We start from the raw sequence: 14,788 nt of genomic DNA, 5'->3' as shown, positions 1-14,788 counted from the left end.
CCTGTAGTAAATCATCGTTTTCAGCATGCCTTCCCTTTACATACAGTAACATTTCAAAGATCTGTCTACACTATCAAGCTAGTTTGACAAAAAAAGGTGTGATGATGTGCCCAAATATGATAGTGATATGGCTAAATATGGTAGTGATCATTATTTCCATATATGGGCACAACACATTTTGTTGTCACATATTAAGGTTTGGTAGTGTAGACAGAGCTTAAGAGAACATCTCAATAGGGCTTGGCTTTAATGTTAAACTTTTTATAGTAACCATTGTTTGTTTTATTCCTATGTATAAAGGTTTCTTTAAAAACGGAGTTATACTCTAGTAAAACGAAGTTTTGGGAGACATGATGATAATTGATTCTACCATAAAAATTAAATTCGAAGCTTACTTCCATTTTGTACAGTTAGTTCTATATAGTTTAAATTGTTGTTAGTGTTAGCTACTTTTAACGGTTTATTTGGAGACTACAGTAACATAGACCCTAAGCATTGTACAATATTTGCGGTCATCAGTACTTCAACATGCTCTAAATGTACGTCACTTTGGATCCAGTTTGCCAACGTTTTCCACCGCTAATTGTTTCTGCTGTCATCGTACTTCTTCTAGAAAACAGAGAGGCAAATGTCTACACTAATGTTAAGAACGTTTTCTTGCTAAGTTCGATTGCTTGCATGTTGACATGAAGAGATAGATTATTTTGCCAAGTTCACTTCACTAAAAAGTACATCCATTTTTTCTATTCCAACTTCGCAATTTCCGTAGGATATTAGCATTTGTTTTATTGAATTTAATTTTAAAAGCCAGGTGTGGAAAAAAAGTTCTATTGCTTTTTAATGACATCTTTTATTTGTATTTATTTTGTATTTTATGTGTTTTAATTATTATGATTTGTATTTATTTATACGATACAAAACTCACTAGAAAGCATTAGCAATATAACTTGAAAGAAAATCGACTAGATGCCGTGTTTATAAATAATAGATGGATTCTAAATAATTATAGGCCTAATTCGAATTTAAGGCCAGGTGTGGCAAAAAGTTATATTGCTTTTCAATGACATCTTTTATTTGTATTCATTTTGTATTTTATGTGTTTTAATTATTATTTGCTATAAATGCTATATTTATTTAATAACTATCTAGCGTCTGCTAAAAATAACCGATAATAAATAATGGATAAATAAATAAATAATGAATGAATGGATTCTAAATAATTATAGACCTATTTCGTACATATGCTTCATTCGTTGAATTTAAGGCCAGATGCGGCAAGAATTTCTATCGCTATTCAGTGACATTTTTTATTTGTATTTATTTTGTATTTTATGTGTTTTAATTATTAGGATTTGTATTTATTTATATGCTATATTCATTTAATAACTATCTAGCGTCTGTTAAATAATTATTTAATTAAAAAAAAAAAAATTCTGATTTTGTACCGCAATCAAAAAAAATCTACCATATAAAATTCACATCGTCCAAATTGAACTAACAGTTGTGTACTTTCTTCAAAAGAATTTAGCATTGTATAATTAATCATCAATATCATTTCCAATGAGTTCAGGAAGTTCAGCAGCAAACACCGGAGAGCAGATCCGTACTTTTTGGGAGGTTCATCGCAGTAGTTACGTTTTACCTCACCAATATCATCATCAGAAAATCGAAAAATATATTCTCTTGTTTCATATAATTCGGGTAACAAGTACAGCATAGACAAACACATAATATTTATCCACATCAATCAAAAATTGGATGGAATAAATATGTATATTTTACCTGAAAACTGTAATTTAAATTTTTTTTTAAATACTCAAATTGGTTGAATTTAACCATTTATAGTGAAAACATTATTTTAGGGGTTTTTTCTGGCAAGAGAATCGATCTCGTTATGTCAACATACATTCTTTCAACTTTGGCAAGATAATCTATCTCGTCATGTCGACATAAATGGTTACTCTGTCGACAAAAATATGAATATTATGTTGACTTGACAATATATATTTTTTTGACAAACCGCCACGTGGATGGCACTTTTTCGTGGTTAGGTTATTGTATCAGTACACGACACCTGAAATAAATTATTACATGCAATATTCTGCTATTCCATTATTCATGTAATTTGCTACAAAATTAATCCAAACAGTAATTTTTGTTGCACACCTGTCCCCTAAAGAAAATAACAATGCCCTCATTGTACTGAGAAGATATATAAGTAATTCATTATTAATTAATTATTTCAGTAGCAACATTTTGCTCAACTCATCAGCAACATTTTCTTTGAAGAAGCAGTGAGTATTTTCTATAATTGTTGTTTTTATCATTCTATAGATTATTTTAAACATTATTCTTTTATCTTTACCGTAACTTGTGTTTTGTCTTGACGTAACGGAAGACAGCACTATCATAATCATGGACCTATAAATGTAAAAAGTCCATGGTTAAAATAATTATTTTATCACTTTCTATAGTTTTACCGCCTTTAATTTATAATTTACAATTTACCGAACTGGCTTCGTATACAGTACTCGGGCCACGAATAAGTTATAATTTAATCTAACATCTTCATTTTTATTTGTTTAATTCATTGATATGCCCTAAATGTTAAAGTGTCAACAATAATTGAGGTATATAGTATACAAGAGTTTTTGCACACCGGTTTAATATTAAATTCGTTTTCAAAAACACCACAGACAGTTGTACAATATATCACATTCATTATTATTTTTGACCTTCCACTTATAAAGCTGTAATTAGTAAAAACAGTTTTAGGTTTTTTTCCCAATTGTTCACCTTCTTTATTCAAACATCACTCCAATTTATGTTTTCAATATTCCATTTTGTCTAAAATACATTTTGGTTTAATAAAAAAAAGAGTATAGTATGTAGGCCATATGCTTTGTTTTTAGTTGCATGCAAACGCGACTCTATAGTTCACTATGTCGGTTAGTCAGTCGGTCAGTAAAAACACTAACTCAAATTTGCGCATGCGACTGTGCCAGCCATGTATATGGCCTTGTTTAGCTTACAGAAGTACAATCTGTAAGTTTTTACTTACAGTTTTTTTGGATTTCATAAGAAGTTTTAAATGTGTTAAAATTTATTATGTCATAGATTTTAATCAACTCTGAATCTATATTATTTATGTTCATTATCAGTTGTATATTTACAGTATTATGCTACTCTGTATTTTGCTTTATTATTTGTGGAAATAAATATTATTATTATTATTATTGTTATTATCATTAAAATTGCCTGAAACCTTAGAAGTAATCAAAAAATATATATATAGAATGAGTAAGTATTATAGGCCATATGATTTGTTTTTAGCTTGCAGTTGGCTGCCTCTTTAACAAAGTTGACTTTTTCATGGTAGCTATGTGAAAAACATATCTCATCTGAAAACAACTATGATTTTTTAAAGTCTCAGCTGCAGTTTAGAACAAAAGTCTTCTCATGATGAGGACAACGTTCCGTTCAACGTACACATGATTTCATAGATTTTCAAATATCTAGTCACTGAGTTATCAAAAAAATAATTATTATATGTTTACGCTTTCGTTTAGTAAATGTGAACAACATTATATTGATTTCGCTTTTTCTACAAATCCTTATATTTCAGTTTTTTTTATATTTTTTGGTTTTTTTTTATGTATACAGTAGACTTTTACAATCTCAAAATGAAGGTCACGCTTGTCGTTATGTTCGTGCTCATCGCTGCAGCACTGCCTACTTCAGAGTCGTGTCAACCATGTCCTATCTTTTGGGTTCCTTACCAAGGCAATTGTTACCGAATCTTTGCGGAAAAAGTAAATTGGCAAGAAGCTGAGAACAAATGCAAACGCTTCGGAACCTGGTTAGTATAATTCTTTTTCCCATGAAATCAGGCCTATGCCTTGCCAACAAAGGTTCTTAAATAATTGTTTTTTACATTTTGATATCTTGGACGTAATTTTAGATGCAAATACACTAATAATACATAATTTAATATTTGTAAAAACAAAATACTAGTGTCATTTTTTTTTTCTTCCTAACAATTACTTAATTTTCCTTAAAATTCGATCTTATTATAAATGAGGCGAAGGAGGCATATCACGGTTTACTCATTTTAAACAAGGAAATATTAATATTTAATAATATAAAAATTACTCAAAATTCAACGAATTGATCTTTATTGGATCATTATCAGGATTATGATTGAAGTCATTGAAACGTTGATTCGTGACTTACCTATTTGAGTAAGTTTTATATACAAAATGATGACATCAAAATGTGTATAAATGTCTACAACTAAAGCAAAATAAAAATTTCCATCAGGTTTGCAAGGGGACACCTGGTGTCCATCCGGAGTAGGAGAGAAAACAAATTTGTTTCAATACTTTGGAATTCAGCTACTGACAGTTTGGTAACTCGTGGACAGTATGCCACTTACTGGATTGGTTTGACCGATAAGGGTAAATACCAAGAGGGTAAATGGAGATGGAGCAACAACAATAGGTTGGCAGCTTATACAAACTGGTATAAAAATGAACCAAACAACCATGGTAACGAAGACTGTGCTACAGTATGGAATCGAGGTGGTTTGAAGACGACATGGAATGATGAAGCTTGCACCGTTAAGCAAGGATATGTGTGCAAACTTCGACAGAATAATTATTAAAATATGAATATAAAATTAGAAATTAGTTCATGATATTTTCATATATTGCGTAAATGTTTCCTGTTCAAAATATAAAGTAATAAATGAATACGATTGCATGATAACATTTTGAAATGGTTTTGCGTTTTAATTATTAAAATATGAATATAAAATGATATTTTAGTTTATGATATTCACAAATATTTAGTTCATTTCACCTGTTAAAAATAAGTAATAAATGGATACTATTGCATGATAACTGTGCTATCATACTTTGTTTTGTTTGTGTTTGTAGTCCTTTTCAGTAGGAGGGATGAAATACGTTTGAATATGAACCTAATATTGGTTATAGGTATATATAAAGGTGAACAGTATCCATTTTAATCGAAATGTGTGTAATGGAATTTCTTTCATAGTACTTTTATTAGATTCATTTCCCCGGGTCTGGGACATAATCCCGTCAGCCCAGGACATACTTAATTTAAAACATTTTCCGTTAAACTTAAAACAGTAATCTGTGAAAGAAATGTAACTTGTATAAAGCTCTATCTACACTGTCAAACTTTATATGACAAACAAATGTGATGTGCTCATATATGGACATGATGATTTGAGATCATTAGGTGTGTCACTACCATATTTGGGCACATCACACCTTTTTGTCAAACTAGTTTGATAATGTAGACATAGCTTTAGAAAAAAATGTTGAAATTGCGTAACTCGGTTTTCACCAATTTACTTTATATTATTTTCAAAAAATTCCGGAAGACATTTTTTGTATCATTTCTGTTGTACTGTTCATTTGTTAATGGAATCTGGAATTGAATAATCAGGAATTGTGCACATTGCTTTTATTGCCGTAGACAGAATCGTTGTTCACACTAGAGACGCAACGCAAGAACGTTTGACAATGACAGCGACAGTATACTTGGAATTGATCAAATCATTTACTACGTTGCGCTTACATTCTTGCTCTGCCTCTCTAAAGGCCAATTCAGAAAGTCAAGAACCAAGCATAATCCAACACCACATTTACACCTCATCCCTATCATATTTACATATTTGCTCATTTGACTGTTACTGGAGTGGAGGTTCGAGTGCAGCATCTACCTGATCACTGCGGTGCTTAATATTGCTTTGATGTTCGTTATCATTATCATAATTTGAATATTTAGGCAATGCTAAATTTTCAGATTGCTTTCATAGCAGTATTCACCAAGTAACGTCTTTAGGCCTAACAAATAATTTACGTCGTTTATTTTGAAGAAAATTTATTTCTAAATGATAAACATAAAATCGGGGTTTTTTTTTAGTTTTATTTTATAAACTTTATTATTGATGACCGACGTAAATATATTTTACATTCTTTGTCAACAAGTAAACTTTGACGTTGTAAAATATGTTGATGGCAGTCATAGTTCCATTCATACTGATGCGTTGGGTATTTACATAACGTAGTGTTCTACAGTATAACATACTTCATGAATACTGTCTCCATCGAGTAGATATAAGTAATTTAAATGAACTAATTGAAAAATGAAACAGAGAAGTTACAGTTCACCTGTAGTAAATCATCGTTTTCAGCATGCCTTCCCTTTACATACAGTAACATTTCAAAGCTCTGTCTACACTATCAAGCTAGTTTGACAAAAAGAAGTGTGATGATGTGCCCAATATGGTAATGATATGCCTAAATATGGTAGTAATTATCATTTACATATATGGACACATCACATTTTGTTGTCACATATTAAAGTTTGGTAGTGTAGACTTAGCTTAAGAGAACACCTCAATAGGGCTTGGATTTAATGTTAAACTTTTTATAGTACGGTAACCATTTTTTGTTTTATTGGAATATCTTCTCCTAATAAGGGTGTCCTACGAATAGGGGTTTCTCAAAAAACGGAGTTATACTCTAATAAAACGAAGTTTTGGGAGACATGATGATAATTGATTCTACCATAATGAAATTTAAAGCTTACTTCTATTTTGTACAGTTGTTCTATATAATTTAATTTGTTGAGAGTTTTAGCTACTTTTAACGGTTTATTTGGAGACTATAGTAACATAGACTCCAAGCATTGTACAATATTTGCGGTCATCAGTACTTCAACATGCTCTAAATGTACGTCACTTTGGATCCAGTTTGCCAACGTTTTCCACCGCTAATTGTTTCTGCTGTCATCGTACTTCTTCTAGAAAACAGAGAGGCAAATGTCTACACTAGTTAAGAACATTTTCTTGCTAAGTTCGATTGCTTGCATGTCGACATGAAGAGATAGATTATATTGCCAAGTTCACTTCACTAAAAAGTACATCTATTTTTTCTATTCCAACTTCGCAGTTTCGAAGGACATTAGCATTTGTTTTATTGAATTTAATTTTAAAAGCCAGGTGTGGAAAAAAAGTTCTATTGCTTTTTAATGACATCTTTTATTTGTATTTATTTTGTATTTTATGTGTTTTAATTATTATGATTTGTATTTATTTATACGATACAAAACTCACTATAAACCATTAGCAATATAACTTGAAAGAAAATCGACTAGATGCCGTGTTTATAAATAATAGATGGATTCTAAATAATTACAGGCCTAATTCGAATTCAAGGCCAGGTGTGGCAAAAAGTTATATTGCTTTTCAATGACATCTTTTATTTGTAGGCCTATTTATTTTGTATTTTATGTGTTTTAATTATTATTTGCTATAAATGCTATATTTATTTAATAACTATCTAGCGTCTGCTAAAAATAACCGATAATAAATAATGGATAAATAAATAAATACATAAATAATGAATGGATTCTAAATAATTATAGACCTATTTCGTACATATGCTTCATTCGTTGAATTTAAGGCCAGATGCGGCAAGAATTTCTATCGCTATTCAGTGACATTTTTTTATTTGTATTTATTTTGTATTTTATGTGTTTTAATTATTAGGATTTGTATTTATTTATATGCTATATTCATTTAATAACTATCTAGCGTCTGTTAAATAATTATTTAATTAAAAAAAAAAAATTCTGATTTTGTACCGCAATGAAAACAAAATTATACTATATAAAATCCACGTCCAAATTGAACTAACAGTTGTGTACTTTCTTCAAAAGAATTTAGCATGGTATTATTAATTATCAATATCATTTCCAATGAGTTCAACAGCAAACACCGGAGAGCAGATCCGTACTTGTTGGGAGGTTCACCGCAGTAGTTACGTTTTACCTCACCAATATCATCATCAGAAAATCGAAATTTATATTCTCTTGTTTCATATTATATTTCGGGTAGCAAGTACACCATAGACAAACACATAATAGTTATCCACATCGATAAAAAATTGGATGGAATAAATATATATATTTTACCTAAAACTGTAATTTAAATTTTTTTAAATAGTCAAATTGGCTGCCAGCCAATGGGTTGTTGGTTGAATTTAACCATTTATAGTGAAAACATTATTTTTAGGGGTTTATTTCTGGCAAGAGAATCGATCTCGTTATGTCAACATACACTCTTTTAACTTTGGCAAGATGATCTATCTCGTCATGTCGACATAAATGGTTACTCTGTCGACAAAAATATGAATACTATGCTGACTTGACAAGATATATTATCTTGACAAACCGCCACGTGGATGGCACTTTTTCGTGATTAGGTTATTGTATCAGTACACGACACCTGAAATAAATTATTACATGCAATATTCTGCTATTCCATTATTCATGTAATTTGCTACAAAATTAATCCAAACAGTAATTTTTGTTGCACACCTGTCCCCTAAAGAAAATAACAATGCCCTCATTGTACTCAGAAGATATATAAGTAATTCATTATTAATGAATTATTTCAGTAGCAACATTTTGCTCAACTCATCAGCAACATTTTCTTTGAAGAAGCAGTGAGTATTTTCTATAATTGTTGTTTTTATCATTCTATAGATTATTTTAAACATTATTCTTTTATCTTTACCGTAACTTGTGTTTTGTCTTGACGTAACGGAAGACAGCACTATCATAATCATGGACCTATAAATGTAAAAAGTCCATGGTTAAAATAATTATTTTATCACTTTCTATAGTTTTACCGCCTTTAATTTATAATTTACAATTTACCGAACTGGCTTCGTATACAGTACTCGGGCCACGAATAAGTTATAATTTAATCTAACATCTTCATTTTTATTTGTTTAATTCATTGATATGCCCTAAATGTTAAAGTGTCAACAATAATTGAGGTATATAGTATACAAGAGTTTTTGCACACCGGTTTAATATTAAATTCGTTTTCAAAAACACCACAGACAGTTGTACAATATATTACATTCATTATTATTTTTGACCTTCCACTTATAAAGTTTTTACTTACAGTTTTTTGGATTTCATAAGAAGTTTTAAATGTGTTAACATTTATTATGTCATAGATTTTAATCAACTCTGAATCTATATTATTTATGTTCATTATCAGTTGTATATTTACAGTATTATGCTACTCTGTATTTTGCTTTATTATTTGTGGAAATAAATATTATTATTATTATTATCATTAAAATTGCCTGAAACCTTAGAAGTAATCAAAATATATATATATAGAATGAGTAGTATTATAGGCCATATGATTTGTTTTTAGCTTGCAGTTGGCTGCCTCTTTAACAAAGTTGACTTTTTCATGGTAGCTGTGTGAACAACATATCTCATCTGAAAACAACTATGATTTTTTAAAGTCTCAGCTGCAGTTTAGAACAAAAGTCTTCTCATGATGAGGACAACGTTCCGTTCAAAGTACACATGATTTCATAGATTTTCAAATATCTAGTCACTGAGTTATCAAAAAAAATTATTATTATATGTTTACGCTTTCGTTTAGTAAATGTGAACAACATTATATTGATTTCGCTTTTTCTACAAATCCTTATATTTCAGTTTTTTTTATATTTTTTTGTTTTTTTTAATGTATACAGTAGACTTTTACAATCTCAAAATGAAGGTCACGCTTGTCGTTATGTTCGTGCTCATCGCTGCAGCACTGCCTACTTCAGAGTCGTGTCAACCATGTCCTATCTTTTGGGTTCCTTACCAAGGCAATTGTTACCGAATCTTTGCGGAAAAGTTAACTTGGAAACAAGCTGAGAACAAATGCCAACGCTACAGAAACTGGTTAGTATAACTAATTTATTTTTCAATGAAATCAGGTCTATGCCTCGCCCAACAAAGGTTCGTAAATAATTGTGTTTCACATTTTGATATCTTGGACGTAATTTTAGATGCAAATACTAGTGTCATTTTTTTTTACTTCTTAATTACGTAATTTTCCTTAAATTCGATTTTATTATAAATGAGGCGAAGGAGGCATAGCAAGCTTCACACATTTATAAGTAGTGAATATTAATGTTTAATAAAACCTATTTTAAATACTTATTCAATGAATTGATCTTTATTGGATCATTATCAGGATTATGATCGAAGTCATTGAAACGTTGATTCGTGAATTACCTATTTGGAGTAAGTTTTATATACAAAATGTGTATAAATGTCTACAAATAAAGCAAAATAACCATTTCCATCAGGTTTACAAGGGGACACCTGGTGTCCATCCGGAGTAGAGGAGAAAACAAATTTGTTTCAATACTTTGGAATTCAGCTACTGACGGATTGGTAACCCGTAAACCGTATGCTACCTACTGGATTGGTTTGACCGATGCAAGATACGAGGGTACATGGAGATGGAGTGACACTAATCAGTTGGCAACTTATACAAACTGGGATCGAAATCAACCTGACAATCATAGTGGTAACCAAGACTGCGTTACAGTATGGAACCGAGGTGGTTTACAGACGATATGGGATGATAAACAATGCAACGCTGTACAAGGTTATGTTTGCAAACTTCCACAGAATAATTATTAGAACATGAATATAAAATTAGATTGTAGTTCATGATTTTTACAAATATTTAGTGAATTTCACCTGTTAGAAATAAAAAGTAATAAATGGATACGATTGCATGATAACTGTACTATCATATATTTTTGTTCGTGTTTGTATTCTTTTCAGTGGGTTTCAGATGGAATTGTGTGAATATGAACCTAGTCATAGGTTTAATAGGCCTAAAGGTCTGTTTGCACATTAAACTCATTTGAACTAAAACTCGTGTACTCGTATGGAATTCATAGACCAAAGATCTAAAACTAATGCTTTCTTTTGAAGTACGTTTAAAAGATTCTCCAGGGTCTCGGAATTATTCCTGTGTGTCCAAGCCATACTTATTGAAAATATTTCCGTTAAACTTAAAAAAGTAATCTGTGAAAAAAAATTTAACTTATACAAAGCTCTGTCTACACTATCACATTTTATTTGACAACAAATGTGATGTTCTCATATGGTGACGATGATGTCATGTTACTACCATATTTAGATATATCACTACCATATTTGGGCACATCGCACAATTTTTGTCAAACTAGTTTGATAGTGTAGACAGAGCTTTAAAATGCTACTATATGTAAAAGGAATGCATGCAGAAGAACGATGAGTTACTTCAGGTGAACTGTAACTTCTCTGTTTCATTTTTCAATTAGTTTATTTAAACTATTTATATCTACTCGATGGAGACAGTAATCATGAAGTATATTATACTGTAGAACACTGCGTTATGTAAATACCCAACGCATCAGATCAGTGTGAAGGGAACTATATGACTGCCTTCTTTTTTGGGAGACACGATGATAATTGATTCTACCATAATGAAATTTGAAGCTATTTTGTACAGTTGTTCTATATAGTTACTTTTAACGGTTATTTAGAGACTACAGTATTTAACATAGACTATTAGCATTGTACAATATTTGCGGTCATCAGTACTTGCTTTTCTAAATGTCGCCTTGGATCCATTTTGCCAACGTTTTCCATCGCCAATTGTTCTGCTGTCACCGTACCTCTTCAACATACTGTAAAGAAAAAACAGAGAATTTCTACACTAGTTTTAAGAACGTTTTGTTGTTAAGTTCGATTTCTTGCATGTCGACATGAAGAGATAGATTATTTTGCCAAGTTCACTTTACTAAAAATACATCCATCTTTTTCTATTCCAAATTAGCAGTTTCCGTAGGACATTAGCATGTGTTTCATTGAATTTAATTTTAAAAGCCAGGTGTGGAAAAAAAGTTCAATTGCTTTTCAATGACATCTTTTATTTCTATTTATTTATTATGATTTGTATTTATTTATTTATGCTATATTCATTTAATAACTATCTAGCGTCTGTTAAATAATTATTTAATTTTAAAAAAAATATTCTGATTTTGTACCGCAATGAAAACAAAAATATACCATATAAAATCCACGTCCAAATTGAACTAACAGTTGTGTACTTTCTTCAAAAGAATTTAGCATGGTAATATTAATTATCAATATCATTTCCAATGAGTTCAGCAAGTCCAGCAGCAAACACCGGAGAGCCGATCCGTACTTGTTGGGAGGTTCACCGCAGAAGTTACGTTTTACCTCACCAATATCATCATCAGAAAATCGAAAAATATATTCTCTTGTTTCATATTATATTTCGGGTAGCAAGTACACCATAGACATAATAGTTATCCACATCGATCAAAAATTGGATGGAATAAATATATATATTTTACCTAAAAACTGTAATTTAAATTTGTTTAAATAGTCAAATTGGCTGCCAGCCAATGGGTTGTTGGTTGAATTTAACCATTTATAGTGAAAACATTATTTTTGGGGGTTTATTTCTGGCAAGAGAATCGATCTCGTTATGTCAACATACACTCTTTTAACTTTGGCAAGATAATCTATCTCGTCATGTCGACATAAATGGTTACTCTGTCGACAAAAATATAAATACTATGTCAACTTGACAAGATAATATTATCTTGACAAACCGCCACGTGGATGGCACTTTTTCGTGATTATGTTATTGTATCAGTACACGACACCTGAAATAAATTATTACATGCAATATTCTGCTATTCCATTATTCATGTAATTTTCTACAAAATTAATCCAAACAGTAATTTTTGTTGCACACCTGTCTCCTAAAGAAAATAACAATGCCCTCATTGTACTGAGAAGATATATAAGTAATTCATTATTAATGAATTATTTCAGTAGCAACATTTTGCTCAACTCATCAGCAACATTTTCTTTGAAGAAGCAGTGAGTATTTTCTATAATTGCAATAATTTGTTATTGTTTTTAATTTTATAGATTATTTTAAACATTTTCTTTTACCTTTGCCGTAACTTTTGTTTTGTCTTGACGTAACGGAAGACAGCACTATCATAATCATGGACCTATAAATGTAAAAAGTTCATGGTTAAATTATTTTATCATTTTCTATAGTTTTACCACCTTTAGTTTATAATTCACAATTTACCGAACTGGCTTCGTATACAGTACCCGGGCCACGAATAAGTTATAATTTAATCTAACATCTTCATTTTTATTTGTTTAATTCATTGATATGCCCTAAATGTTAAAGTGTCAACAATAATTGAGGTATATAGTATACAAGAGTTTTTGCACACCGGTTTAATATTAAATTCGTTTTCAAAAACACCTCAGACAGTTGTACAATATATCACATTCATTATTATTTTTTACCTTCCACTTATAAAGCTGTAATTAGTAAAAACAGTTTTAGGTTTTTTTCCCAATTGTTCACCTTCTTTATTCAAACATCACTCCAATTTATGTTTTCAATATTCCATTTTGTCTAAAATACATTTTGGTTTAATAAAAAAAAAGAGTATAGTATGTAGGCCATATGCTTTGTTTTTAGTCGCATGCAAACGCGACTCTATAGTTCACTATGTCGGTTAGTCGGTCGGTCAGTAAAAACACTAACTCAAATTTGCGCACGCGACTGGGCCAGCCATGTATATGGCCTTGTTTAGCTTACAGAAGTACAATCTATAAGTTTTTACTTACAGTTTTTTGGATTTCATAAGAAGTTTTAAATGTGTTAAAATTTATTATGTCATAGATTTTAATCAACTCTGAATCTATATTATTTATGTTCATTATCAGTTGTATATTTACAGTATTATGCTACTCTGTATTTTGCTTTATTATTTGTGGAAATAAATATTATTTTTAGTAAATCGTTTAGTAAATGTGAACAACATTATATTGATTTCGCTTTTTCTACAAATCCTTATATTTCAGTTTTTTTTATATTTTTTTGTTTTTTTTTATGTATACAGTAGACTTTTACAATCTCAAAATGAAGGTCACGCTTGTCGTTATGTTCGTGCTCATCGCTGCAGCACTGCCTACTTCAGAGTCGTGTCAACCATGTCCTATCTTTTGGGTTCCTTACCAAGGCAATTGTTACCGAATCTTTGCGGAAAAAGTAAATTGGCAAGAAGCTGAGAACAAATGCCAACGCTTCGGAACCTGGTTAGTATAATTCTTTTTCCCATGAAATCAGGCCTTGCCCAACAAAGGTTCTTAAATAATTGTTTTTCACATTTTGATATCTTGGACGTAATTTTAGATGCAAATACACTAATAATACATAATTTAATATTTGTAAAAACAAAATACTAGTGTCATTTTTTTTTCTTCCTAACAATTACTTAATTTTCCTTAAAATTCGATCTTATTATAAATGAGGCGAAGGAGGCATATCACGCTTTACTCATTTTAAACAAGGAAATATTAATATTTAATAATATAAAAATTATTCAAAATTCAACGAATTGATCTTTATTGGATCATTATCAGGATTATGATTGAAGTCATTGAAACGTTGATTCGTGACTTACCTATTTGAGTAAGTTTTATATACAAAATGATGACATCAAAATGTGTATAAATGTCTACAACTAAAGCAAAATAAAAATTTCCATCAGGTTTGCAAGGGGACACCTGGTGTCCATCCGGAGTAGGAGAGAAAACAAATTTGTTTCAATACTTTGGAATTCAGCTACTGACAGTTTGGTAACTCGTGGACAGTATGCCACTTACTATGACCGATAAGGGTAAATACCAAGAGGGTAAATGGAGATGGAACAACAACAATAGGTTGGCAGCTTATACAAACTGGTATAAAAATGAACCAAACAACCATGGTAACGAAGACTGTGCTACAGTATGGAATCGAGGTGGTTTGAAGACGACATGG

At 30.5% G+C, this 14,788-nt stretch overlaps 2 protein-coding genes across 3 annotated transcripts; both read left to right on the top strand.

Moving 5' to 3' along the window:
• Positions 1-2,253: 2,253 nt before the first annotated feature.
• LOC144839974 (perlucin-like protein) lies at positions 2,254-4,895 on the top strand. Of its 2 annotated transcripts, none has more exons than XM_078695579.1 (3): positions 2,254-2,294; positions 3,664-3,859; positions 4,321-4,895. In XM_078695579.1, the coding sequence occupies exons 2-3, from the start codon at positions 3,684-3,686 to the stop codon at positions 4,661-4,663; spliced, it is 519 nt and encodes a 172-aa protein (XP_078551705.1). In that variant the 5' UTR covers positions 2,254-2,294; positions 3,664-3,683; the 3' UTR covers positions 4,664-4,895. The 2 variants fall into 2 exon arrangements, with proteins under 2 accessions (XP_078551705.1, XP_078551706.1); XM_078695580.1 differs by having other exon boundaries at positions 2,276-2,294; positions 3,667-3,859.
• A 3,607-nt stretch (positions 4,896-8,502) lies between these two features.
• LOC144839976 (C-type lectin BjL-like) lies at positions 8,503-10,631 on the top strand. The gene is made up of 3 exons (XM_078695583.1): positions 8,503-8,543; positions 9,603-9,798; positions 10,209-10,631. Exons 2-3 carry the CDS (start codon positions 9,623-9,625, stop codon positions 10,546-10,548), a joined length of 516 nt encoding a protein of 171 aa, XP_078551709.1. The 5' UTR covers positions 8,503-8,543; positions 9,603-9,622; the 3' UTR covers positions 10,549-10,631.
• The last annotated feature ends 4,157 nt before the right edge of the window (positions 10,632-14,788 follow it).

This window comes from Antedon bifida, chromosome 4 (genome assembly GCF_963402885.1).
Source record: "Antedon bifida chromosome 4, ecAntBifi1.1, whole genome shotgun sequence".
Lineage (NCBI taxonomy): Eukaryota > Metazoa > Echinodermata > Crinoidea > Comatulida > Antedonidae > Antedon > Antedon bifida.
Note: the sequence above shows the minus strand (reverse complement) of the source record. Positions and strands in the feature narration are given on the sequence as shown.